Source organism: Strix uralensis, chromosome 7 (genome assembly GCF_047716275.1).
Source record: "Strix uralensis isolate ZFMK-TIS-50842 chromosome 7, bStrUra1, whole genome shotgun sequence".
NCBI lineage: Eukaryota > Metazoa > Chordata > Aves > Strigiformes > Strigidae > Strix > Strix uralensis.
This window is the reverse complement of record NC_133978.1, coordinates 26,837,443-26,859,699: the sequence shown is the minus strand read 5'-3', so window position 1 is coordinate 26,859,699 and position 22,257 is coordinate 26,837,443. Positions and strand designations below refer to the sequence as shown.

Below are 22,257 nucleotides of genomic sequence, written 5' to 3'. Positions count from 1 at the left end.
AGCTGCTCAACCTCTGGAAGGGCACTGGGGTCCCAGCCTGAGCTACACGGAGACCCTCCGCAGCATTACCAAAACAGATCTATTTATTCCTCTGGTGTGTGGGTTGCCACACACTGTAGGCGCATACGCAGGCCCGTCCTCTCCACTCCCGGGGCGAGTCTGTCCGCCACTGTCCCTGCCTGCAGCAGAGGCTGGGCAAGCCACGAGCGGCACAGCTCCTTTCCCCCCGTGGGTGCTGGGAAGAGGGAGGGCGGTGCGGGGAAGGTGCCGCAGCGAGGGGTGCTGTCTGCTGGCCCCCACGCTCCAGCCCTGGCACTCAGGGCAGTCCTGGGCTCCGAGGGTCCGTGGCAGCGGTTGGATGGCTCAGCGGGTTAGCGGGGGCCCGGTCAGATTGTTGGTCGGCACAGGGAGGGGACACAGGGCGCTCACCTGCCCGGGCTCCCCAGCAGGAACCTGCGGGGACAGAGATGGTGCCATCAGCCATGTCCCCAATGCACCAGCACCCTGGCAACTCCAGCCCCACGCACTCACCATTCCCCCCGTGCTGCCACCGCCTCCTTCCGCACCAGTCTCTTCTTGTCATCCAAAGGCTTGGCCAGTGCCCGGATAACTCGGGCCTTGTACGGGAGCAGCTGTAGGACATGATGGGCTCTTAGTAAGAGAGCTGGGTGCTGGCTGCCCCCCAGGAGGAGGTTTAGGACCCCCCCTGCCCCTCTACACGCAGGAGCAGGCCTCTGCAAGAGCACTTACCACTGTTGTGGGCAGGCTGGTAAGCGCGTGGGCACAGCGCAGGGCGGCGATGCGGACAGCCTGGAACAGACAGGGGTGAGGGCAGGGGCGGAGGAGAGGGGCGTGGGGAGGGGGAAGGAGGGGGCACACGCACCATGGCGGGGCTGGAGGTGAGGCTGAGGAACTTGGTCACCAGCGTGTCGACGTGCAGGCTCATGATCTGGGGAGCTTCCAGCAGCAGCGGCTGGAGGCAGCTCAGGGTGGAGAGCTGCACCACGCGGTCTGAGCAGGACAAGGCCTCAAGCAGGAGGGAAAGCAACTGCGGGTGGGGAGGACACAGCTGTGAGTAACTCGCAGCCGCACACTCTGTGCTGCCCCAGTCCCTGCCACCACCAAGGCTGGCTCACCGTGGGCAGCTCCGTCACCAGCACAGGCTTGGGGAGGTGGTTGAGCACATGGGACAGGCCCTTCAGGTAATTGGCCTTCACATCTGTGGAGAGCAGAGAAGGTTACAGGCAGCCCAGGGAAGGGAGCGGGGACACGGGTGCAGGTCCCCAGGGTAAGGGGTCACAGGGCGGTGAGGCTGGGCTGGGGGTGGCCACTCACCGGGGCCAGCCCCGTGGAAGCCCTGCACCAGCTTGGGGACGTTATCGGTGAAGAAGCGCTGGCGGAACATGATGCGAACGTCAGCGTGGCAGCCCTTGTGCAGCACGTCCGGCGACTCGGCCATGAGCAGGGAGAAGCCATCGGCCACGGCGGGGCCCAGCTCCACGTCGCCCAGCAGGCCCAGCAGCTGCGGGGGACAGAGACCTGAGACGGGGCGCCCTGCCACCAGGGGCTCCCAGCCGGCCATGGGGGGAGCGGGCAGGCCCCTCCAACATCACCCAGCCCCACCGCTGACTACCTTGTCTGTCAGGCGGGAGCTCAGGGGGTGGTAGCGCAGCACCAGGGCTTTGGTCACCTGTGCAGGCAGAGCAGAGTCAGCACCAGGCTGGCCCCCCCGCCCCGGCTCTCCCTCCCCATCCCGCATCCAAGGCCAGGCCTTACCCAGAGCAGCAGGGTGAGCACCTGCGTCCGGCGGGGCCCCTCCGCCAGGCCGGGCTCCATCCTGTTCACTGCAAGCTGCAGGATCTCATCCAGCTGCTGCCCTGGGGACACAGAAGGGACAGGCTGAGCCCCTCCCCTGCCAGCAGTGGGCAGGGACCCATGGCGTCCTGCCCAGCTCCCTTACCCGCCGGGTGCTTGTTCACCAGCCCCGCAAAGCACTTGGCAGCTGTGGTGGCTGTGAAGGGGCAGTTGCAGGAGCAGCTCAGCACCAGCAGCTCCCGGAGCAGCCGTTCCTGCTGAGGAATTGCCACCTGGAAGAGACAGGGAGCATGTTAAAGGCCAGGGCTGCAGCTGCTCCCTTCCTCCACCCGTGGAGCTTGCTGTGGACACAGGCAGGAGGGCGCTCAGTCAGGGCCCCTCTCCGCTCTGCTACCCCCCAACTTACATCACGGGGCAAGGAGCAGATGAAGGCCATGAGGAGGGCAACGAGACGTCTCTGTGCCTCCAAGCACTCCCCATCCTGCAGGGGAAGAACAGCACCCGTGTCATCACAGTCCTTGCTGCCAGGCTGTGCCAGCATCCTCATTCCTGGCCCCCAAGCACCCAACACACCTCAAAGGGCTGGAAGGAGCAGGGAAAACTGTTCTGAGGCAGGAAGGAGACCTCTCCGTCTAGGAAGAGGGGCACCACATGAGATACACTCTGGGCAGCCAGCCTAGGAGAAAGGAGACATCACAATGTGCTGCTCTGGGAGGATCACCAGAGAGCTCCTGGGTACCTCCCAGGAGGCACAGGATCCCCCTGAACAGACAGCGGCGCGGGGGATGCAGCTTGCTCCCTCCCCACGATGGAGTGCCCGGCATCCCGCCCCAGCATCACTCACTCAGGGCTCAGGTGAGTGGTGGCAGCGCTGATGATGGGGACCATGGCAGCCAGCACCTCTTCCTCCAGCAGTGCCTTGCCCAGCAGCGGGTGGGCGCTCTCTGCAGGCAGCGGGCGGGGGGGGGAGAAAGGGACGTGCTGGAGCCCCCTGACCCACACCGGCCCTGGGACAGGGCTGCTCTGCCTCAGGCCGGGGGCGGGCAGCGGGACCCGCAGTCCCCTCGGTTGCCGGAGGGCGGCAGCAGCAGCGCTGGCTGCAGGGTCAGCGACCCGAGAGCCCGGGGAGCTGCCCCGCTCTCCCCTCTCCCGCTCCAGCCCCGCACCTACCTTGCATCGCAGCCTGCACGGCCATGGCCAGCAGGCAGGGCACCACTGTCTGGTGGTAGTACCAGCAGCCCTCTGCGTCCTGCTGGCACTGCAGGGCCACGCGGTGCAGGCTCTGGCACGCAGAGACCATGTCTTGGGCGCTCCCAGTCTCGCTCCCTGAGGGGCACAGTCACCGTCACATCAAACAGCCGCAGCACCCACCCCCCCCGACCTGCGCCGGCATCCCGGGGCAATGCAGCCCTCCCTACTCCCCCTTCCTACCCCCCCTCCCCAGCCCTGGGCTCCTCACACCACATCCCCTCTCTTCCAGACAGCACCAGTAATGGTAACGAAGGCAGCTCCTGCGCAGACACTGCCTGCCGCAGGGTGCGTTACCTTTCTGCACCTTCCGGAGATGCTGCAGCAGGACTGGGACAGTCTCCCTCACGATGCTGGTGTGAGTGGACACAGCTGCCAGGGCCTGCAGGCACCGCTGCCGCAGGGAGCAGCGGTCACGGGAGCTCTCCTCCTCCCGCTCTGAAGAGGAAAAACACCTCAGAGGGGTGCTGGGGTGACCCCAGGCCCCCTCGCCCAAGGGCATTCGGAGCCCAGACCCTGCCAGAGTGGATGGGGTGAAGCAGCACAGCAGAACTAGCCCGTGCCAGGCTCAAGGCACTCTGCCTGCTCTGTGGCTGAGCAGCTCCTCCCCACAAGGCCATGGCCTTCCCTGTGCCAGCACCACAGTGCCTGCGCTGGGAATCCCCCAAGAAAAACCACCAACCTACACCATACGGCACAGCCCCACTGCCTGACATGAGCTGAATGGGGATGGGACAGGCTTCACCTCAAAACCAGACATCCCTCCCTTCCCAAAGCCGCCAGCCCTACCCGACTGCAGCTCCTCTTCAAGCCTGGGTACCATGCGTCCAGAGAAAACCTTTGGGTAGATGGGGGCCAGAGATCCGGCTGCCTCCATCGCTGCTTCGCTGCCAGGGGGAAAGAGAGTGGGAAGCGTGATGTGAGCACTGCAAACCCGGGGCTGCTTGTACACCAGCTGCACAGATCTGGGCCAAAAGGTGCCTCCAGAAACCCATTCCTCAGCAATCTGCCTTTTTCACTCTACCAGCAGGCAGAGCAGAGCCCCAACTTTTGACGGCCCCAATTTCCAGCCTGTAAATGCTTGGTTTATCCCTTTGCTCTTACACCCACATGGTCTTTTAGTTCAGACAGTTCCTGTGCCTTCCCCCAGACTAGTCGCTCTCTGCAGCAAAGCCAGGCTTTGTTTCTCTCCCCAGAGCGTGGGTGACTGCAGTGGTGCCAGCCCGCCCCTCACCTGCTCTGGGAATCCTCCTCGCGCAGAGCGAGACGGATGAGGTGATCCACAACCAGCTCCAGGTCAGAGGGAGACAGGAAGCCTGGAACAAGAACCGAAGAGGAAGTCTGCCCTCAGCCAAAGGCAAAGATGGCAGTGTTCTGGCCAGCATTCTTCCCCCTCGTCCAGGCTAGCAGCAATGCAGCAGCATGCCAAATGCCAGAGATACAAGGTACCAGCACAAACAGGCAAGAGAGAGACCAAGTGTCCCTGGAGCTCATGGCCTGGGTAGAAAATGCTGCCGCTGCTCCTGTGCACCTACAGGCAGCAGGCAAGGACGTCCCAGCAGCCACAGTGTGTCCCAGAATAGGGTGACACCCCTCCCCTCTGCCTCCCCAAGGGAAACAAGTCACCAACCTTGCAGGGAGCCCAGGACAGTCAGTGCCCTGATCCCGACCAGCTGCAGCTGCACACTGGGATCCGTCAGCGCCGAGAACACCACAGAGCAAACCTGGGCTTGCAGCGACAGCAGAGTGCTCTCATCTGGGGAGAGAGGCATGGAGTCACTGCCTGCGCCTGGCTGTCACCACACAGCCACCACCATGGCACCTGACAGACCTTTCCGGGGCCCTGCCTCTTGACACCCAACCACGCAGGGTCCCTGGGACATGGCAGGGAGCTGCATGTGCAGCCGCCCAGGTCAGTGAGCTTTCCTTCTCTGTCAGCATATGGGAAGGTGAGGTCAGAGATAACAGTCCCCTGGGACATGGGTGCCTCCAGAGGGACCAGCCAGCCTCACCTTCTTCCACATATCCCCACTTCTGCTGCAACTCCAGGAAGCCCAGCAGCATTTCCAGGATTGTCCTCCTCTGGCTGCTCTGCAGGGACACAAAGGCATAACCCAGATCACCGTCACTGCTGGGACACAGCTATACCTCAGCCCAGCGCTCCAAGGCCAGAGGGTGCCCACGGGGTCCCTACCCGCAGCCAGGGAAGGGTGGAAGGACACCCATTTTGACACCCAAGCCCTGCAGAGCCAGCGGGTGCACTGTGCCCTGCTGTCTGTGACCGCAGAGCCCAGGGTGCCCCTCACCTGTGGGTGCTTGGTGTACTGCTCCAGCAGCAGGGGCAGGACGCTGCGGGTGACGCGGTGGTAGGAGCGGAGGGAGGCACCCGCTGCTGCCTGCAGGAGCTTGGCACTTGGCCACACCAGCTTCATGTCAGGCTCGCACAGATGGTGCCTGCAATCTGAGATAGGCTGGGCGTCAGCTGCACCGGCAGAGCTCCTCTGCCTTGTGTGCGGGGACGCAGCTGATATCTGGGCTGGGACGTGCTTCTGGGGCGCAGCTCTGAGCTGCAGCACAGCTGAACAGAGCTGCTTCCCCCAGCTCCAAGCGCACAGCACAGCCCTGGACACCCCAATTCCAGCAGAGAGGGAAGCAACTCAATCCAATAGGCATTTCCTACTGTGCCCCCTTCTCCCTTCCTGCAGCCAATTACCTTGGAGAAGCCAACAGTGGCTGTGAGGGCTAGAAAGAGAAGAAAGAGGCTTCAAAGAGAACAGGAGGGCAGATCTCTAGCTAGGAGCAGCTTGCAGGCCTGGCTGCTCAGGGCAGGGTAGGTCTCTCTGCTAGCTACCTTGCAGGATGCTGCTGAGGAAAGAATCCAACAGATCCTCGGTGTCAGAGCTGAGCACAGAGCGGGAGAGGCAGGCAGAGAGGGCGTGCAGTGCGGCCAGGCACTCCGCCTCAACCTTCTCGCTTGCTGTCTGGAACACCTGCAGGAGAGGCCGTAGGACGAGCTAAGCTCCGCGCTGACCCCAACTGCACGCTTCACACTCCCAACATGGGCTGAAGGACTCACGCTCCCCCCCTCATTTCCCACGTGCTTTGAACATGCAGTGTGGCACATCCAAGCCCCAGGGACATGCTGATAGGGCTGGCCTGTTCCCCACTTTTCAGTTGGAGCTGTCCAAGGCCACATGTGGGGGCTGCTGTGAGATATGGGGCCTGCCTAGTCTGGCTATGAACTCCTGCTCATCAGGAGCCCAGCTGTGGTGGAGCATTCATTAGGGGCCCTGCAGTACTCACCTCCCTGCGTAGGGATGACCAGAGGCTGGGGAGAAATTCCTGCAGCTCCTTCTGCCCGTAGATGGCACAGCAGGCAGTCTGCAACAGGGAGTCAGGAGACATCAGAGAGAAGCCAGTACTGAGAGGACATAGAGCAGGGACACTGCCCATCCACTCAAGGGAGAGAAAATGAGGAAAGTGATGCAGGCCAAACTAGGACCCTGAAAATTGTGGCTCTGCAAGGGAGGGTCTCTGGCTGGCAGGGAGAAGGGCTCAGGCTGGCTGCTGCTGCCAAAGACCAGCTGTAGGCTGAAGGGAGTAGGGGATCTCTCCTTACCAGAGTCTGCAGGGAGTCAAGCTTGGCACTTTGCAGGTCTGAATCCATCTTCTCAATGAGCAGAGGGAGCAGGAACTGCAGAGAGAGGCACTTAGGCTCAGCCCACCCTTTGTACCACCATGTCCATGGCCCTGCAGGGCTGCAAGCTCAGCCTCTGCCAGGAGAGCAGAGGTGGAAGGATACCTGCAACAGGCAGGCCCTTTCCCAGGGTGTCAGCACCCTCCCCATGCCCAGCCCCAGCAGAAGACAAGGCTGCCCTAGTGCAGGCTTCTGGTCCCAGTTGTTCCCTTCCCACAGAGCCATAGCGGGAGCTGCAGCACTATGAAATGCAGCCTGTGCTCAGGGAACACTGCGGTGTTCAAGAACCCCCTAGGAGCTTCCTACCTCAGCAAATTGGGGCGTGGAGGCCAGCACAGCCCGGAGGCTCAGGATCAGGTCTTCTCTCTGGATGCCGTGAGGGTCATTGGGGGGCTGGAAGGGAAGCAGAGAGAGCAGGTCACCTCATCTCCAGCAAGGCCACAGCGATGCCAGTCGCTGCAGCCAGCTTGGCACCAGCCTGTCAGCCTGGGTACCACAGCTCACATCTAAACACTGTCCAGCCAAGATTCTTGCCCACCTTCCCCTTCCATCCCCCACAGGGGACACGAACCCCTGAGAAAACACCAGAAGGAACAGGCTGTGGCATAGGGCAGACTCACTCACTGGAGTAAAATCAATGGGGAAGTAGCAGGACGTCACTTCAAACAGCTCCTCCACAAACGGACCTGCAAGGAAAGGACAGAGGACGTGAGCAGAGATGCTGGGCAAAAGAGGCACAGCAGCTACACCAAGCACCCATGACAGGCTGGCTCTGCAGCTCCTAAAGGATGTCAGGGACAACCCCAGCCTTGGTCAGACCCAAGGACCATCACCCCAACAGCTCAAAGAAAAGCAGCACGTCCCTGGTCAGCTCTGCAGGGCAGGCACAGGCTCACCCAGGGCGTAGCTCTTGGCAATGAGATCACGCACAATCTGGAAGGCCACCAGCAGGTTGCGGGGATCCTTCTCCCCATCCATCACCTGGATGAAGCCAAAGGTGAAGTCGGCACCCAGGCCCTTCAGCTCTGCAGAAAGAAGTAGTGTGAGCAGATGCAGGACACCAGATCTCACTAACATGGCATGAAATCAGCCTGGTTTCCCCAGCCCTGCAGCCCTTCCAGCTCTCCCCAGGCAGAGCAACAGAGCCTTCAGAAAAGGCAAAAGCAAGCCATTCTCCCAGCCTGGACAACCCCAGAGCAGTTCTGGCATCTGCCCCCTCACCTTCCTCCCTGGTGCCCATGAAGTTGGTGATGATGCTGTAGACTGTGTGGCGGTCTAGCTGCAGCAGGGACTGGAGGGAGGAGCAGAGCAATCAAAACAAGCTTCCACACATGGCAGCATTGCTACCCAGCACCCAAAGGCAGCACGTGCCCTTGAGAAGAGGGCAGGACTCCCAGCAGCTCAGCTGCTGCTTCCTGGCACGCAGATCCCTTTTACCACATGCAAAGTGTGCACATGCCTACGCAATGGCACCTGAACACAACTGTGACCATCACCGCATGAATGCACCATCACAGTCACACCATGGCCACAGATACTGCCCAAGGCCCTGCCAGCGTAAACAATCTTAAACTGGAGGAGAACTTGGGTGCTGAGGGCACTTAAACATAGCCTGGAGAATAAAGCAAGGGAAATAACTGCTCCAGGGCTGAGAGAAGGGAGGACAAAGGCCAAACAGGATTCTCAGCTGCTGTCTGCGTCTCACTCTGCAGTGAGGCACGCTGTCCCTAAGCTCTGCAGGAGCACTGCACTGTGCCAAAGGATATGCTACACTGCACTGCCACTGAGTGTGCTAAATCCTCAGGGCAGGCAGGCCATCCCCAGACCCCCAGGGAGCAGGGAGAAAGGACAGGAGGATGGGAAATCACATTGCTCACCTGAACATGTACCTCCTGGAAGATAGCTTTGAGCACAGACACTGCTAGCCCTGGGGACAGCACCTCACACATGCTCTGGGGACAGGAAAAGAGAAGCAAGAATAGAAAACCATGATGGCAGCCACATAACAGAGCTCCTGCTTCTGTACAGGATTGTCTCCTACGCCAGGGAGAGCTCACCACCCCCACAAACAGGACAGAACAAGATGCCTATCATTTGTGCTGCTCCCCAGAGCAGCTGAGGAATCCTTGCCCCCAGTACCAACATGGGGCAGGAAACCAATGCAATCTCCTCTCCCCTGCCCCTCTGTAACGGGCACAGCAGGAGCATGGAGGAGACAGGGCAATGCCACCAGGTAGGAGCTGACAGCCCAGCCAGGCCCTGCTCGACATGCTGCTCCGACCTGTACCCAGGTGTTGCACCTCCTGGCACTGTTGTGGAGCACACCCCGGCACTGCAGGCTGGGGAGCATGAGCTCACCAGTGCTCGGAGTCCCTGGAGCACCGAGGGGATCACAAGGTGATGATCTTGCAGTCGGTTCTCATAGAACAGGACCAGATGCAGCACTGTCAGAAACAGACACCAACATGCGTTAGTCCCAGGAAACGCAGCTGCCGGGTGCTGGCTTCAGCTCTGCCAAAAGCAGCTGCTGGATGACGAGCAAGCACATCTCATGCTGGTGAACAGGATGAAGCGCCACTGTTGGGTGCACCCACCTGCCTCCAATGCCTTCGCCCTCCCCCCATCAGCAACCCACGTCTGACCGCAGCGGGGCAGCACCCACCTCTGGCCACTGCAGAGGTGCCGGAGCTACCTGAGAGGTATTTGCCCCAGCCTGTCCAGACACGTGGGTGCAGACACTAGCAAGGAAGCAGCAGACGCCTGCTCAGCGGATGCTGGAGGATGTCGTGGGGTGGGGCGCACGGCTGGAGCAGGAGCTCCGGCTTCCCCGCGCTTGGCTCCACAACACGTTCCCGGCTCCTGAGTCATGGCCACGGGCGCCTGCACACCCCGGCCCTGGGGAGTGGCAGCAGGAAGCAGACTGGAAGAGCCAGCTAGCAGCATCCTGTGCCCACAGCTGCTGCAGAAACTCACCCCCCCAGGAGGCAGCCTGACGCAGCGCTTGAGAAATGAGCTGCGTGAGGAGGGACACGAAGGGAGATGGGGCGAGCTGGTGGTGTCACAGCAGCCACCTGTGCCCTGCCAGGACGCTGGCTCTGCCCACCCTCCTCCAGAGCTCCTGGTGACTTGGCTCTAACCCAGCTCACTCAGCTGCCCTGACTCTGCCAGGCACCCCCGCTGAACCTCCCCACCTCCAGCTGCCCCTCTGGAGAAGCCCAGTTCCCATCACAGTCATCACACCTGACTCCAGCTACACCAGTAGCTAGTCTGTGTATATTCTCTCTGCACAGCTGCTCTCTGCCCTGCCTGGCACCAGTCTGAGACCTACAGAGAGCCAAACACCAAGGACTAAGCAACTTTTGCTTCCATCCTTCCCTTCCTCCACCTCACTTACTAGCTGGGCCTCCCTGCCTTGTCAGCCTGCTGGCACAGGTTCAGCTACCCATAAGCAAGGCCCCCAGTCCAAGTCAAAGTTTGGCAGCACTTACTGGCTTCCCCCACTGTCAGCCAGTTGCTATGGAGCATTTAACACAACCAAATCTCCTTGCCTCCACGAACAGGGGCATCTTCCTCTCCCCAGGCTGGTCCTCCACTCCAATCTCATCCTTACGCTGATCTCCCCTCCTTCCCAGGGTTCCCCCAGAGTCAACCTAGGCAGGCAGCAGGGCTGGGCCATGACACGCTTTGTGAAGGATGGTTTTCCTGCACTGAATCACCACCCAAGGATTTTGACATGCAGATGTGTCCCCAAGGCGTCCCACGTGGCACTGAGCACACCTGGGTGTGCAACACCCACACACTGCCAGGGGCATCAGCTGCAGCCCAGAGCTTTGGCGTGTTCAGGGAGTGACCCGAATAGTGTGGGGAGGTTGGCAAAAAGGCTGCAGTGCGAGGCCCCGTGTCCTCCTTGGACTCTGAGTCTTGAGAGACATGTAAGAAAGTTGTCATGGTGCTAAATCAATCCTTTTGAAAACTGCAGAAAAGACACTTGAGCGGCACAGGCTTTGCCCCCAACGTGCCAGCGGCCACTCAAGGGCCCAGAGCAGCCCTTACCTTCCTTCTCCTGGAGTAAGGAGTAACACTGGAGCAGGACTTGTGACAGCAGCTGAATGCCTCGCCCTCGCGTCCGCGGATCTGTGTTCTCCAGGCAAGACCTAGGGCAAGTGGGGAGAAAGCCCAGGAGGCCTGTTGTGAGCAGGGATACCCAAGCAGGAAGCACATCCTCAGCAGACACCTTATAAAAATGAAGAGGTGCAGCTCTCTGGGCAGGGGGATGGTGGCCCAATCCTGCCTGACTTGCTGGCAGGGTGAGAGCAGACTCCTTTTCCCCTGTCTGTGCTGCACACATGCATCCAGCCCCAGAGCCACGCAGCAATAAATGCAAGTTCTCAAGTCAGACCAAAGAAATTACTCTTGCACTCCACTCTGCACCTGAAACTCAGACTCCCAAGATCACAAGGTCTGAAAAAGGACAAAGCCTCTTACAACGAGAAAACCCAGTCCCCAGCTTGGGAGAAATGAGCCTCCCCGAGTCCCAGGTCATGACAGCTCAGAGACAGAAGTGAAAGCTGAGTGCCAGCCAACTCGTGACATAGTGATGTGCAGCTGTGTGCTCAGGCAGCTCCTGCTGGAGACAGTCCCAACTGATAAGTGCCCTGCGCCTCGCTGCCTGCCACAACACCTCTCCGTAGTCCTGGAAGAGCAGCAAGAGCTGCTCTGGCCTTGCTCCTTCCCAAACAGCTCCCAGGTCCTGGGAGGGCAAAGCACTGCCCAGGCCCCGTGCTGTGAGCACACAACATCCTTGCAGGCCTGTGTGCTGCGGTGTGTCTCCCAGCTCTGAAGCTATCTTGTCCTGGATGAGCACACTCTTCCTTCTCACCACCCCTCCTTGCGGGAATCTCCCCTGCAAGGCCCTTACATGTATAACATATATAAGGCTTTTCTTACCCCAGGGCTTCCACAAGCTGCAGCACAGTCCAGCTTCCATCTTTCACCCCTGGAGAAAGGAGGTAAAGAGAGTGAACCAAAGAGATTCCCAGACCATCAGTCAGGCACTGCCAGACACCCTTCCCAGCACGACAGCAGGAAAGGCTGCCTGCGTGCCAGCACCTCGCTAAGCACCGAAGGAGCCATGTGCACTCTGCTGGTGGAGCGGCCTCCAGCCCTGCTGGCAAACACATCTGGGACTGAGAGCTGCCTTGACTGGACCAGAGCTGAGAGCAGGCAGAAAGGGGTGAACTTGCCTGCACTCTGCCTCTGCCTTCTCACCACAGCCTGGCTGCATCCATCACCAATGTGTGGCTCCCAAGAGAAGAAGCCCCGCTGTGCTCCACTTTGCCGAGATGCCAAAAACCACTTTTCTAACGTAAGCAAGCCAGGAGGAGATAGAGGGTAGCTCCCCAGGTGCTTCCCAAGGGAGAACTGGCCAAGCAAAGACCCAAGACACTAGTGATCATCCAGCTCCCCACCTTGGCTCTGCCACCTCCATGCTGTGCTGAGCAAAACCTGCACAAACTCCCCCCAAGATGGAGGGCAGGAAGAAAGGCAGCTTTGTGATCTGAGGAAGACTAAGCATTGAGACTCCCAGAGTCTATTTCCAGCTCTGACTCAGACCCCGCCAGGTTGCCTCACTCACCTCCTGCCTCAATATTCTTGCAACTCAACTGGGGTAAGAGTCACTCCTCAGGAGGCTTTGGTAAGGACCTGCTGCATCCTACAACAGCCTTGGCAGAAGGGCAGGATCTCCACTCCTGCCACCCACCACCAACATGACACCTTCCCAGTAGGAAAGCTCTGTGCATGCCCTGTGGCCAGACATGGCGTGGAAGGCAAGGGACTGCCTCACCTTCAGACCCCTAACCTGCAGCTCAGGTGGTGCTGGGAAACAAGCAGCACCCCTTACTCTCTACCTGGACAAAACAGATTTCCTCCACCAAAAAAGCACCTTCCAGTCACTGAGACTCACTGTTTTGCCCAGGAGCACTTCTGGGCACTCTGGAGGGCCCTGTTCATCCCTCTATTCTGCTGAAGTCTTGCCTACACGACTGACAGGGCCCGCACACCCTCAGAAGCCTGAAAGTTTCATTCGGGGCTTTCTCAGGCCATCTCAGCTAGTGTCTCCTGCCGTTGCAAGCATTTACTGGCTCTTCCTAAGGAGTTAATTCCAGTATTAAGTCACACTGTTCATCAGAGAACGGTCTCTGGGGATAGGAGAAGGGATGACAGTGCTTTCTGACAGCAGGCAGCCCTGACTCCAGAGACAGAGCTTCCAATTTTGCTTGGCAGAGCAGGGAGAAGGAGCCGGGACTGAGGGACAGAACATATAAGGGGAGTTGCAAGGAAGAAGAGGAGCCCAGCAGGTTGCAGAGCTGACAGGCACAGGCTGAACAGGGAGTGCCTTGAGCGACAGCCGTAAGGTGCTGGCAAAATTTCTTGCAGAAGAACAACAGTGCAACAGCAAGCGGGTGCTGTGCACCGGCACAAAGCAGAGTGGGCCGTCGGGAGAGCTCATACAGCCCCTTCACACCCAGCATCCCAACATCCCGCTCTGCAAGCTCATGAAAAGCCCTCGTGCCTCTGAATCACCACGGAGAAGGTTCGAGAGAAATGTTGTTTCTGTGGCCAAGCATTCTGCCTCTGCATTTTCAGAGACCGAAAGCAGCATCTACACAAAGCTGCTGGTTTCCTAATCAACAGGAAAGAGCTGAAGTGTAATGATCAAACGACAATTGGCTATTGATGGTCCCTGCAGTTAACAGCCCCTTTACTTGGCTACATCGAGAAAACTCCCTCTGTTCTCAGGGACCAGGGTGTACGACCAGCTTCACCTCGCGTGGCGTGACCACACCAGCCCTGACAGCGCAACCTGCAAGCGCTGCCTCCTGCTCGCAGGCAGGGACACAGCTTAAACGCAAGCACAGCTATAATTGGACCTGCCTCATCAGCATGGCAGGCACAGTGGTGAGACTGTGAAACTTCTGCCTCCACATCTGGCAGCAGCAAGTTCCCAAGGTTAATTACACACCCTCAGTCCCAGCACTCCCTTTACCAGGAGGGGCTGCCTTCCTATTCTGGTGTTCCTGTAGGCCGAGAGGCTAAACAGAATCAAGCCATTTACCCTTTGTTTTTTATTACTCGGAATCAATCTGCTCCTTTTCCTGACACATCTTCCCTGCTTTCATGCAGTGTCCTTCTAGACATTAATCACTTCTGCAGGCTTTCCATTCTTGTCTCCTCAACACCCTCAAAATATGAGCACAGCATTCACGGGGAGAACGTGATGGATTTCTGTAACAGCAGTATCCTTCTCTCCCCATCTTTTAATAAAAAAGAGTTCAGCCTCCTTCTGCCACCCACTGACCCGTGCAGCCCAAGCTGCCTGTGACAGCACTGAGGCCTTTCTTCCACTTGCCAAGTTACACTCAATTTAGTAGTCAGCAACACATGGGAGAAGCTCAGCGTGTTTCTTCCAACAATTGCACAACGACCACAACGTTAGAAAAAAACTCCCCTTTCACTCAAGGATACGTGATGCAATTTAATACTTTCTGATGTGTGATTCTATACGAGGTCAGAGGGGCCAAAGGACACTTGCCAGCTCCCTTTCTTGTCAAGGTAGGTTTGTCACAAGCACCATACGGCTGACGAGAGCTGGGGGGCAGGGGCGGCTCTTCTCTTTGTACGTTTTCAAAGAGACAAAGCTTTCTCCGGGCACTTCTGTAACATGACCGTAGATGACAACATCTATGACAGCAGTTGTAAGGTTATCTTTCCCCTCCTCCCCCATCTATTCCAAATATGTCGGAGGCTTTATGAAACTCTTTCACAACATCTTGAATGTCACATAGTTTAGTGAATTCCTCCAAATTTCCTTGGCATTTTCTTCACTCTGTGTTACATGGACCACAGGGTTACCCTCCCATTTTGCAAGCTTATCTCATCATCAAGATACCATGGACCAGTTCACAATCCATCAGTCTTGGGAAAGGTCTATAAGCTACCCCTGTGTAATGTAACCTACATAGTCCTTCTCTGCTCTCTCAACTCCTTTCCAAAACACGTGAAAGCCACTGTCTAGAAACACAACCATGCTGCCTTATCCTTAGAAAGCTGCATTCCTGAAGCTGCAAATTCCCTAATGTAACGAAGTCACCAAATTGCCGCTCCAAGCAGAAAGACAAATTATCCAAGGAAACCAAATGCCTCAAGCCCTGCCAGGAAAGGAGGAGAAACCACAGCGAGGACAGTCAGAGACTGGGGCCTAGAAGCAGGGGCCAGTGAAGCCAGCATGTCATCTCCCACAGCATCTCGGCAAGGCCAGGAGCTCCCTTCCCACTGGTGCCTTCTCTGCCACCCAGCCACGGCCACCATACCCAGTACCACCCACAGCTGCTCCCAGTGCACCCCAAACCTCCAGTGCCAGGGCCTGCAGACTCACGCTCCCAGCAGCTCACACATCCCCCACACAGCCATGTCCCCCACCCCAAAGACCCATTCCCCATCCCCTAGCACCACCAGTAGACCCAACACGTTCAATCCCACCCCATGCCATCTAAAACACTGGCTCACCCCACAGACCCCACAACTCTGCCTTCACACCAGCTCCCAACATCTACCCATACCCACCTCTGCCTCACCCTAGCTGCTGCCCCACACCTACCCCACAGCCCCTAGTCCTCATTCCCCCTTTCAATTCCCAGCTCACAGCTGGGGCCCCTACCCACTCCCCCACACCCTGCCCCACAGCCATGCTCCGCACCGCAGCCTCATGCCCCAGCCCCACAACGCACGGCCACGCTCTGTCCCACGCCCTCACACTCTGCCAGGCCCTGCCCTGCCCCACAGCCGGGCCCGTGCCCTGCGCCATTCTGCATCCTAAGCCCAGCCCCACACCCTGCCCCACAGCCCCACGCTCACCCTCAGAACCCACCCCCACGTCCCGCCCCACCGCCCCCTAGGCGTGCCCACGCCCGCTCCAGGCCCGACCCGGCCCGGCCCAGCCTCACCGTCCTGTCCACGCCCTGCCCCACCCCGCAGCCGCGCCCGCCCGGTACCTGCTGCCACCTCGGCAGCGCGGCCGTCCTGCTGCCCGCCCACGAAGTCCCGGACGGAGGCGGTGAGCGCCGCAACTCCCGCCTCGGCCCCGGCCCCGGCCGCCGCCATGACACCCCGCGCCGAGGGCAGCGGCCGCCGGCCCTCCCGCCGTGCGCATGCGCCGGGCCCTCGCGCCGCGGGCGGTGACCGCGCACGCGCGCGCGGCGGGAGCGCCCCCTCCTCACCGCGCCCCCAGCCAACCGCCGCCACGGAGTGGGCACGGCGGGGCCGCGAGGGGGCGGGGCCGCGGTACGGCGGGGCGGAGGGGACAAAAGCGCTGCGGGAGCGGGCGCGCCCACGTGGGCGGTGCCGGTGCCGGTGCCGGTGCGGGTGGACACATGCGCACCTGGGGGGGCGGGGCGGGGCGCGGGGTGTCTCCGGCGGCGGGGCGGCCCTGGCGCTCAGAGCCGGGCGGTGCGGCTGCACGGTGCCGGGCCCCGCGGTCGGGCGCAGCGCGGAGTCGGCCCGGCCCCATGCCGAGCGCCGCCGCCGTTGAGCCCCGCCATGGGCGGCTGCGTGGGGCGGCAGCGCCGGGAGCGGCCCGCCGCCGGGAATCCCCGCAAGCGAGCAGGTGAGGCGGGGCCGGGCCCGCTGGGGCCATCCCGCCTGGGCACCCCCGGGGTCGCGGGCAGTGGGAGGGGGGGGGTCCCGTGTACCCCTGGGGGTGGCGGGCGCAGGGGGAGCGTGGGCACCGGAGCGGCGCAGTCCGTGGGCGCGGGGGTGTGGGGCTGTCCCGTGCACGCCCCCGGGGGTCCCCGGGCTCCGGGGATTCCGGTCCGGTGCGTGGTCCCGGGAGCGGGTAAGTACCGCGGCTCCTATCCCGGCGCCCCGGCGGGGTTTGCAGGGTCAGGGCTGGGGTGTGCGGCGCGCCCTGCCCAGCCCTGCCGGTCCCTGGCTCCTCCCGGGGAGGGGTTGCCCCGGGGCGGGGGGGCGCAGGGTGTCGGGTGCCCCCGGTTTGGGCTTGGCAGTGCCCCGACGCTCCGCGTCCTGCAGACCGCTGGGTGCCTGCTCGGGGTCAGTGTTGCCCGTACACCGGGCTGCTGACGACGGGCACAACCCCGTCCCCGCTCCCCCGGGCTTCGGGAGGTGCCGGGGGCCCGGCGGCGGGGCGGGCAGCGAGCGCCTGCGCCGGTCCGGAGAGCAGAGGTGTCGGGGGGCGGCTGGTGCAGCCCCGTGGCTCCCCGCAGTTACCGGCAGCCGGATACCCGGGTGCTATGAGCCACCTCCCCGGGATACTGCCCTGGAGGGTTCTGGAGGCCACGGGGATGGGCACGGCTACCTGCTGGCGGAGGGGACGTGGGCCGGCGAGGTGAATCACGCCTGCCTTCCCCTCGCCCGCCTCCGCGGCCGGTGCAATTGCAGCCGGTAATTACCGTGTTTATGGCAAAGCGGTGGTAGGCGGCGGGAGAGGAGGAGCAGGAAGCGTGTCCTCGGGGACCGGGCGCCCCGGCCCTCGCCCACAGCTGGGGTGCAAGTGGGAGGGAGGGAGATTGTCCCTGTGGGATGGTGCCCACCATTCCGGCAGCATGTGTGGGGTGCCATGGCTGCCGTGTCCAGCTGTGCCCGCTGCCCATGGGGAACCGTCCCCACCATGCGGGGCTCCAGGGGTGCCTGTCCACCCTGGGAATGCCCTGCTGGCTTAGGTTAGGGTGCTGGTCCCCCATGGAGCCAGCAGCCCTGGGGCTTCTGGCCCCCAGAATTGGAGGTGATTTCTTGCAGGTGAGTCCTGGGGTCCTGTGCTGACTGTTCGCTCAGCTCGGTGGGAGTGTGGGGCCATTGCGTTGTAACTTGGGGCTGCTGTGGCTGGGGGCTCAGATCGCACGTCTGGATCTGTGTGCTCCTTCTGTGCCAGGCAACAGCTGGCTGCAGTGCCTGTGTCTGCATCACTGCTACTCCCTGCCAGGCTCTCCTGGGATGGGTCACTGTCCCCTCCTGTGCCCCTGGCAGTTGCTGCTGGTTTTTTGTAGCATGTCCCTTCCCGGGGCAGCAGGGCCGTCCCTGGTGCTGGGGTGCCCAAGCTGGCTCCTGCCTTCACTTGCGTGGTGCCACCAGCCCCTGGGAGCCACTCAGCGGGTGGTGGAGGATGAAGCAAGGCTGTAGCTGCCCTCACCCACAGTACAGGGACACTGCCCTGGGCCAGCAGCACTCAAGGGAAGGGGTGCTCTGCTTGCCTCTGCTGTTCCAAGGGCCCTGCTAAGCAGTCCACCTGGCCAGTGGCTCCTGCCATGGCTGACACTTGCTGTGACCCCCTACAGAGGGGTCCTACCAGGGCTCCCTGGAGTGGGTGACAGCATTGTCCCCAGGGTGGCCAGCTTGCCGCAGCAGGAAGAGCAGGGGATGCTGGTGGCATGCAACATCCCAATCCTGCCTGGCCCAGGAGGGGACCAGCTGGCACTGCTGGAAGCGGTGTCGCATGCCATCTGGCTGGCATCTCCTCCAGGGTCAAGCCAGCCTCCAGGACTCACCAGTTGGGGCTGCCTGAGGCTCCAGCCAGGCAGGGAGTGAGCCCCAGGGCAGGGGAGCCTCTGGGGTACAGCCTCCTGCCTGGGAGTCCCTGCACCGCAGCACTGTGGAGGGGGCTGAGCCTCAGGCAGGGAGCTGCAGGCACAGGGCAGGAGGCAGGCAGGCTGCCGACCAGATCCTGTTGGCTCGAGTCCGGGCACAGCAAGTGGCTGGACCTGTCCGGTGGTGCTGCCATGGAGAGTTGCACAAGGGGCCAGGAATAGAGCAGCAGGAGGTGATTAGAAGCTGTGGGGCCCAGCTGGGCAGCAGCAATAAATAGATGAGGCTTAAGCCCCTGCCTACCTGGACAAGGCTGCCAGGCACACCTGCCCGCACAGGGCAGCCGTGGCCTGTCCCTGCTGTGGCCAGGCCCTGTGGCTCTGATTCTGCTGCATCCCCTGGGCCAGCCTCTTCCCTTTGCCGCAAGCAGAGCTGGGGGCATGGTGTCGGCTGGGAGTCCCGCCATGCATGACGATCCCAGCTGCAAGGACATCTACCCAAGCCTGGTGGCCACAGCAGTGTGGAGTCATGGTCCCAGCCGTGTCCTTCAGGCTGGCTGTGACTGCTACTCCACTGCCCTCCCGGGGCAGGTGCCGTCTCCGACCTTACTCTGTCCTGCGGTGCTGCAAATCCCTCCTGCCCAGCACCGTGACTGCTGAATCGGCAGCGCTGGCTGCAGCCGGCTGTCCTCGCTCCTCCGGGGAATCAGGTGGGATGTTGCCTGTCAGGGGTGCTCAGTGTCCAGCCTGGGGGTAACTGAGCTCCTGTGCCCCATGGGGACCTCTGGGATGGGTGCCATGTATTGCATCCAGCTCTGGGCTGGGTGCTTGCTTGGAAAGTGGATGCTGTGCTGGCTCCAGTAGTCTTGGAAGGGGTGGGATAAGACTGGTACAAAAAAAAAAAGTTTGTGTAGTGCCTTGTATCACTTACCCAGGAAGTAGCTCAGCCCACAGCTGGCAGTGGTGGCTGTCCCCAGCAGCGAGGGTGTGTGGCATCACCTTGCCTGGCAGGTCACTGTGCGGGCACAGGCATCCTTCCTGCCCGGCTGGGGCTCCACATCTCCCGTGTCCCGTCCCCACAGGAAGGGTGCCGGCTGGCTGCCCCAGAGAGAGGGGTGGCAGGAAGGAGCTGTTGTCACTCATTGTCCCCAGCTCAGCTGTGAGTGACAACAGCTCCTTCCTGCCCCATGCTTCCGGCCCAGCCGTGGGGCCGACGTGATGGGGCTGTTCCCACGGGGCTGCAGCCTGCTGTAGGGAGGGCAGGGCAGTGTGGGACTGGCATGGGGGTGGCCTAGACCCCTGGGCAGTGCTGGCTGCTGGGGGTCCCTGGGGACAAGGTTGGGGGCTGTTTCATGGAGATCCAGCTCAGTTTGGCCCATTGCTGGCGCTGCTGCAGGCTGGCAGCCCCCCCCCCGCCCCGCCCCCACCAATGCCCTGGAGGCTGTGTGCCTGCTGTCTTGCCCACAGCTGATCCCTGCCATCCCGAGGTGGGCAGAGAGGACAAAGTCCTGCCCCACTTCCCTCACCAGGGCAGCAGCTCAGTCTCTGTAATCCCCTTCCTGCTCCAACTCTCCAGCTTATTTCCTGGCTAATTCCCCAAGCTATAAATACTGCTCTGCCTCAAAGGGCCCCAAGGCCTAGTGGCCACCCCACAGGACAGGGGCTGGTCCCTCTAGCATGGGTGCAAGAGCCCTCATCCCTTCTGGGGGAAAAGGATGTCACTTGGGAGTGCAACTGCTATGGGGCCAGTGGGACCTTGGGCAGGGCTAGCTTTAGCCAAGTTCCCCCTGGCTGCATTGGGGACTGTCCTGTGCTGGGCAGGGGAGTCCCTTGGACACTGCTGCGCACAGTGTGAGGGGTCCCCAGGAACCTGTGGGGATGGAGGTGGGGGGCTCAGGGCCCAAGGGGGAGCCCTGTCCCTTGGCTGAGCTTCCCCCTCCACTCCCCAGGCCGCAATGAGCCCCTGAAGAAGGAGCGTCCCAAGTGGAAGAGTGACTACCCCATGACGGATGGGCAGCTGCGTAGCAAGCGCGATGAATTTTGGGACACAGCACCCGCCTTCGAGGGCCGCAAGGAGATCTGGGACGCCCTGAAGGCAGCTGCCTATGCTGTGGAGGCCAACGACCACAGCCTGGCCCAGGCCATCCTAGATGGAGCCAGCATCACCCTGCCCCACGGTGAGAGACGGCACAGGGGGTGAGGTGGGGTGAGTGCTGAGTGTCCCATATCTGGGCACATGGGGGTCCCAGGTTGGAGAGGAGAGGGGTCCCCAGCTGCCATCCACGCAGCTCAACCCAGCCAAGGTGGGCAAGGCAGGCTCTGCCCCACTGCCTGGGGTGGCCCTGTCCCCATTTGGGTGGTCCATGGGGATGCCCACCCACAGCATCTTACCCTGCCATCCTCAGGGTCCCTGACGGAGTGCTACGATGAACTGGGCAACCGGTACCAGCTGCCCGTCTACTGCCTGGCACCTCCTGTCAACCTCATCCTGGAGAGGAGTGAGGAGGAGGCAGCGGAGCCAGCTGAGCCCCTGCCCAACGCCCGGCGGGAGTTTGCCCTCAAAGTGCGACTCTCCACCGGCAAGGACCTGCGGCTCAACGCCAGCATGGGTGACACCATCGGGCAGCTGAAGAAGCAGCTGCAGGCACAGGAGGGCATCGACCTGGCCTGGCAGCGCTGGTTTTTCTCAGGCAAGCTGCTCACTGACCGCACACGGCTGCAAGAGACCAAGATCCAGAAGGATTTTGTCGTGCAAGTAATTGTCAACCAGCCTCTGCCACCCAGGAACTGAGCCCCCCCGCACTGGTTGCGGGAAGAGGGCAGGGGGCTGGGGGGCAGTGGCACCTCTGGGGACGCACCAAGCTGTGTCCCAGCCCTGCCGGAGTGGGGGCAGCTCCTCCCCCTCAGGGTGCCCCCCACCTGGGTGATTTCCCCCCCCCCCCCGGGAAGGGCTGCATGGGGCTGTGCCACTACAGTGGCCCCTCTCAGCTGGGACACGGGCACACACTGCGTTTGCTGCAGGAGGTTTGAGACCAAATGTCTCCGAGGGGGTCGGCACGGCTGGGGCCCCGCTGCCAGGCTGTGCCGGCGGGGGGAGGCCGTGACCTGCTGGGCTCTGGCTCCCCTTGGCCAGGAGGCCCCAGGGTGCTGGGCTGGGTGGAGATGTCTCCCCTCTGTACATAGTCTGTATTTATCAATAAAGCCTTTTCATCCTTTCTCTGTCCCTGGGGCAGGTGGGGGGGGGCTGTCACCTGCAGCTATGGATGGTCCCTGTACCTGTCCATGTTGGGATGGACATAGGGTGGCCAGGGAGAGCCTGAATCCCCCAGCTCTGCTCCCCAGTGGCACCCTGACCCTGTCCCACCAGCCCCAGCTCTTCGTCTGCCTGGACCCTTCCCCAGCGCTGCTGCCATCATCCCATTGCTATCCAGGCCACTTGCTGGCGTGGGACCGCTGCCTCCTTTTCCCAGTGTTCCCCTCTGGAGTTTTCACCCTGTGCCTGTCCCAGGGCCAGGCAGGACAGTCCATGGAGGAGAATGGTCCCAGGACCAGCATCACCTGTCCTGATGAAAATGGCACCTTTCTGCAGCCAGAGGCTGTGGCAGCCAGAGGCTGTGGCACCCATGGGACCGGGCACTCAAGGGTGTCCCTGAGAACTGCCTGGGAGGGTGACAGTGATGTGTCCCATCTGTCCTTCCTCCAGGTCCTGTGCCGAGGGCTGGTGCCCAGCGCATTAACTGTCCCAGCACAGGGCAGCGCTGGCCTCATCTTACAAAGGGGGAGAGCAAAGCCCAGGGGGGGGGCTGAACAATGTCCCTGCTGCCAGGAATAGCTGCTGGCTCTGCCTGACAGCCCCACGTGAGGCTGGTCCCACTGTCAGGCTGCCCGTGCATGGCAGGGGAG

The 22,257-nt window shown here is 61.5% G+C and overlaps 2 protein-coding genes across 7 annotated transcripts; one reads left to right on the top strand and one right to left on the bottom strand.

Annotated features, from left to right (window-relative positions):
• Window positions 1-65: 65 nt before the first annotated feature.
• MMS19 (MMS19 homolog, cytosolic iron-sulfur assembly component) lies at window positions 66-15,970 on the bottom strand. 5 transcript variants are annotated; one of them, XM_074875074.1, is made up of 31 exons: window positions 15,814-15,970; window positions 11,708-11,756; window positions 10,814-10,914; window positions 9,119-9,204; window positions 8,638-8,712; window positions 7,982-8,051; window positions 7,657-7,785; window positions 7,385-7,446; window positions 7,067-7,153; window positions 6,683-6,757; window positions 6,367-6,444; window positions 5,915-6,053; window positions 5,370-5,524; window positions 5,076-5,154; window positions 4,694-4,819; window positions 4,298-4,379; window positions 3,853-3,950; window positions 3,361-3,501; window positions 2,986-3,141; window positions 2,660-2,759; window positions 2,389-2,491; window positions 2,222-2,296; window positions 1,961-2,087; window positions 1,777-1,877; window positions 1,634-1,690; window positions 1,336-1,522; window positions 1,137-1,219; window positions 884-1,048; window positions 751-810; window positions 532-632; window positions 66-453 (listed from the first exon to the last, which is right to left on the bottom strand). In XM_074875074.1, exons 1-31 carry the CDS (start codon window positions 15,920-15,922, stop codon window positions 426-428), a joined length of 3,084 nt encoding a protein of 1,027 aa, XP_074731175.1. In that variant the 5' UTR covers window positions 15,923-15,970; the 3' UTR covers window positions 66-425. The 5 variants fall into 5 exon arrangements, with proteins under 5 accessions (XP_074731175.1, XP_074731178.1, XP_074731176.1 ...); XM_074875077.1 differs by lacking the exons at window positions 11,708-11,756; window positions 15,814-15,970 and adding an exon at window positions 11,246-11,337; XM_074875075.1 differs by lacking the exons at window positions 7,982-8,051; window positions 9,119-9,204; window positions 10,814-10,914; window positions 11,708-11,756; window positions 15,814-15,970.
• Window positions 15,971-16,229: 259 nt separating this feature from the next.
• Window positions 16,230-21,569, top strand: UBTD1 (ubiquitin domain containing 1). 2 transcript variants are annotated; one of them, XM_074875087.1, is made up of 3 exons: window positions 16,230-16,424; window positions 20,304-20,531; window positions 20,760-21,569. In XM_074875087.1, the coding sequence occupies exons 1-3, from the start codon at window positions 16,358-16,360 to the stop codon at window positions 21,143-21,145; spliced, it is 681 nt and encodes a 226-aa protein (XP_074731188.1). In that variant the 5' UTR covers window positions 16,230-16,357; the 3' UTR covers window positions 21,146-21,569. The 2 variants fall into 2 exon arrangements, with proteins under 2 accessions (XP_074731188.1, XP_074731187.1); XM_074875086.1 differs by lacking the exon at window positions 16,230-16,424 and adding an exon at window positions 16,483-19,064.
• The last annotated feature ends 688 nt before the right edge of the window (window positions 21,570-22,257 follow it).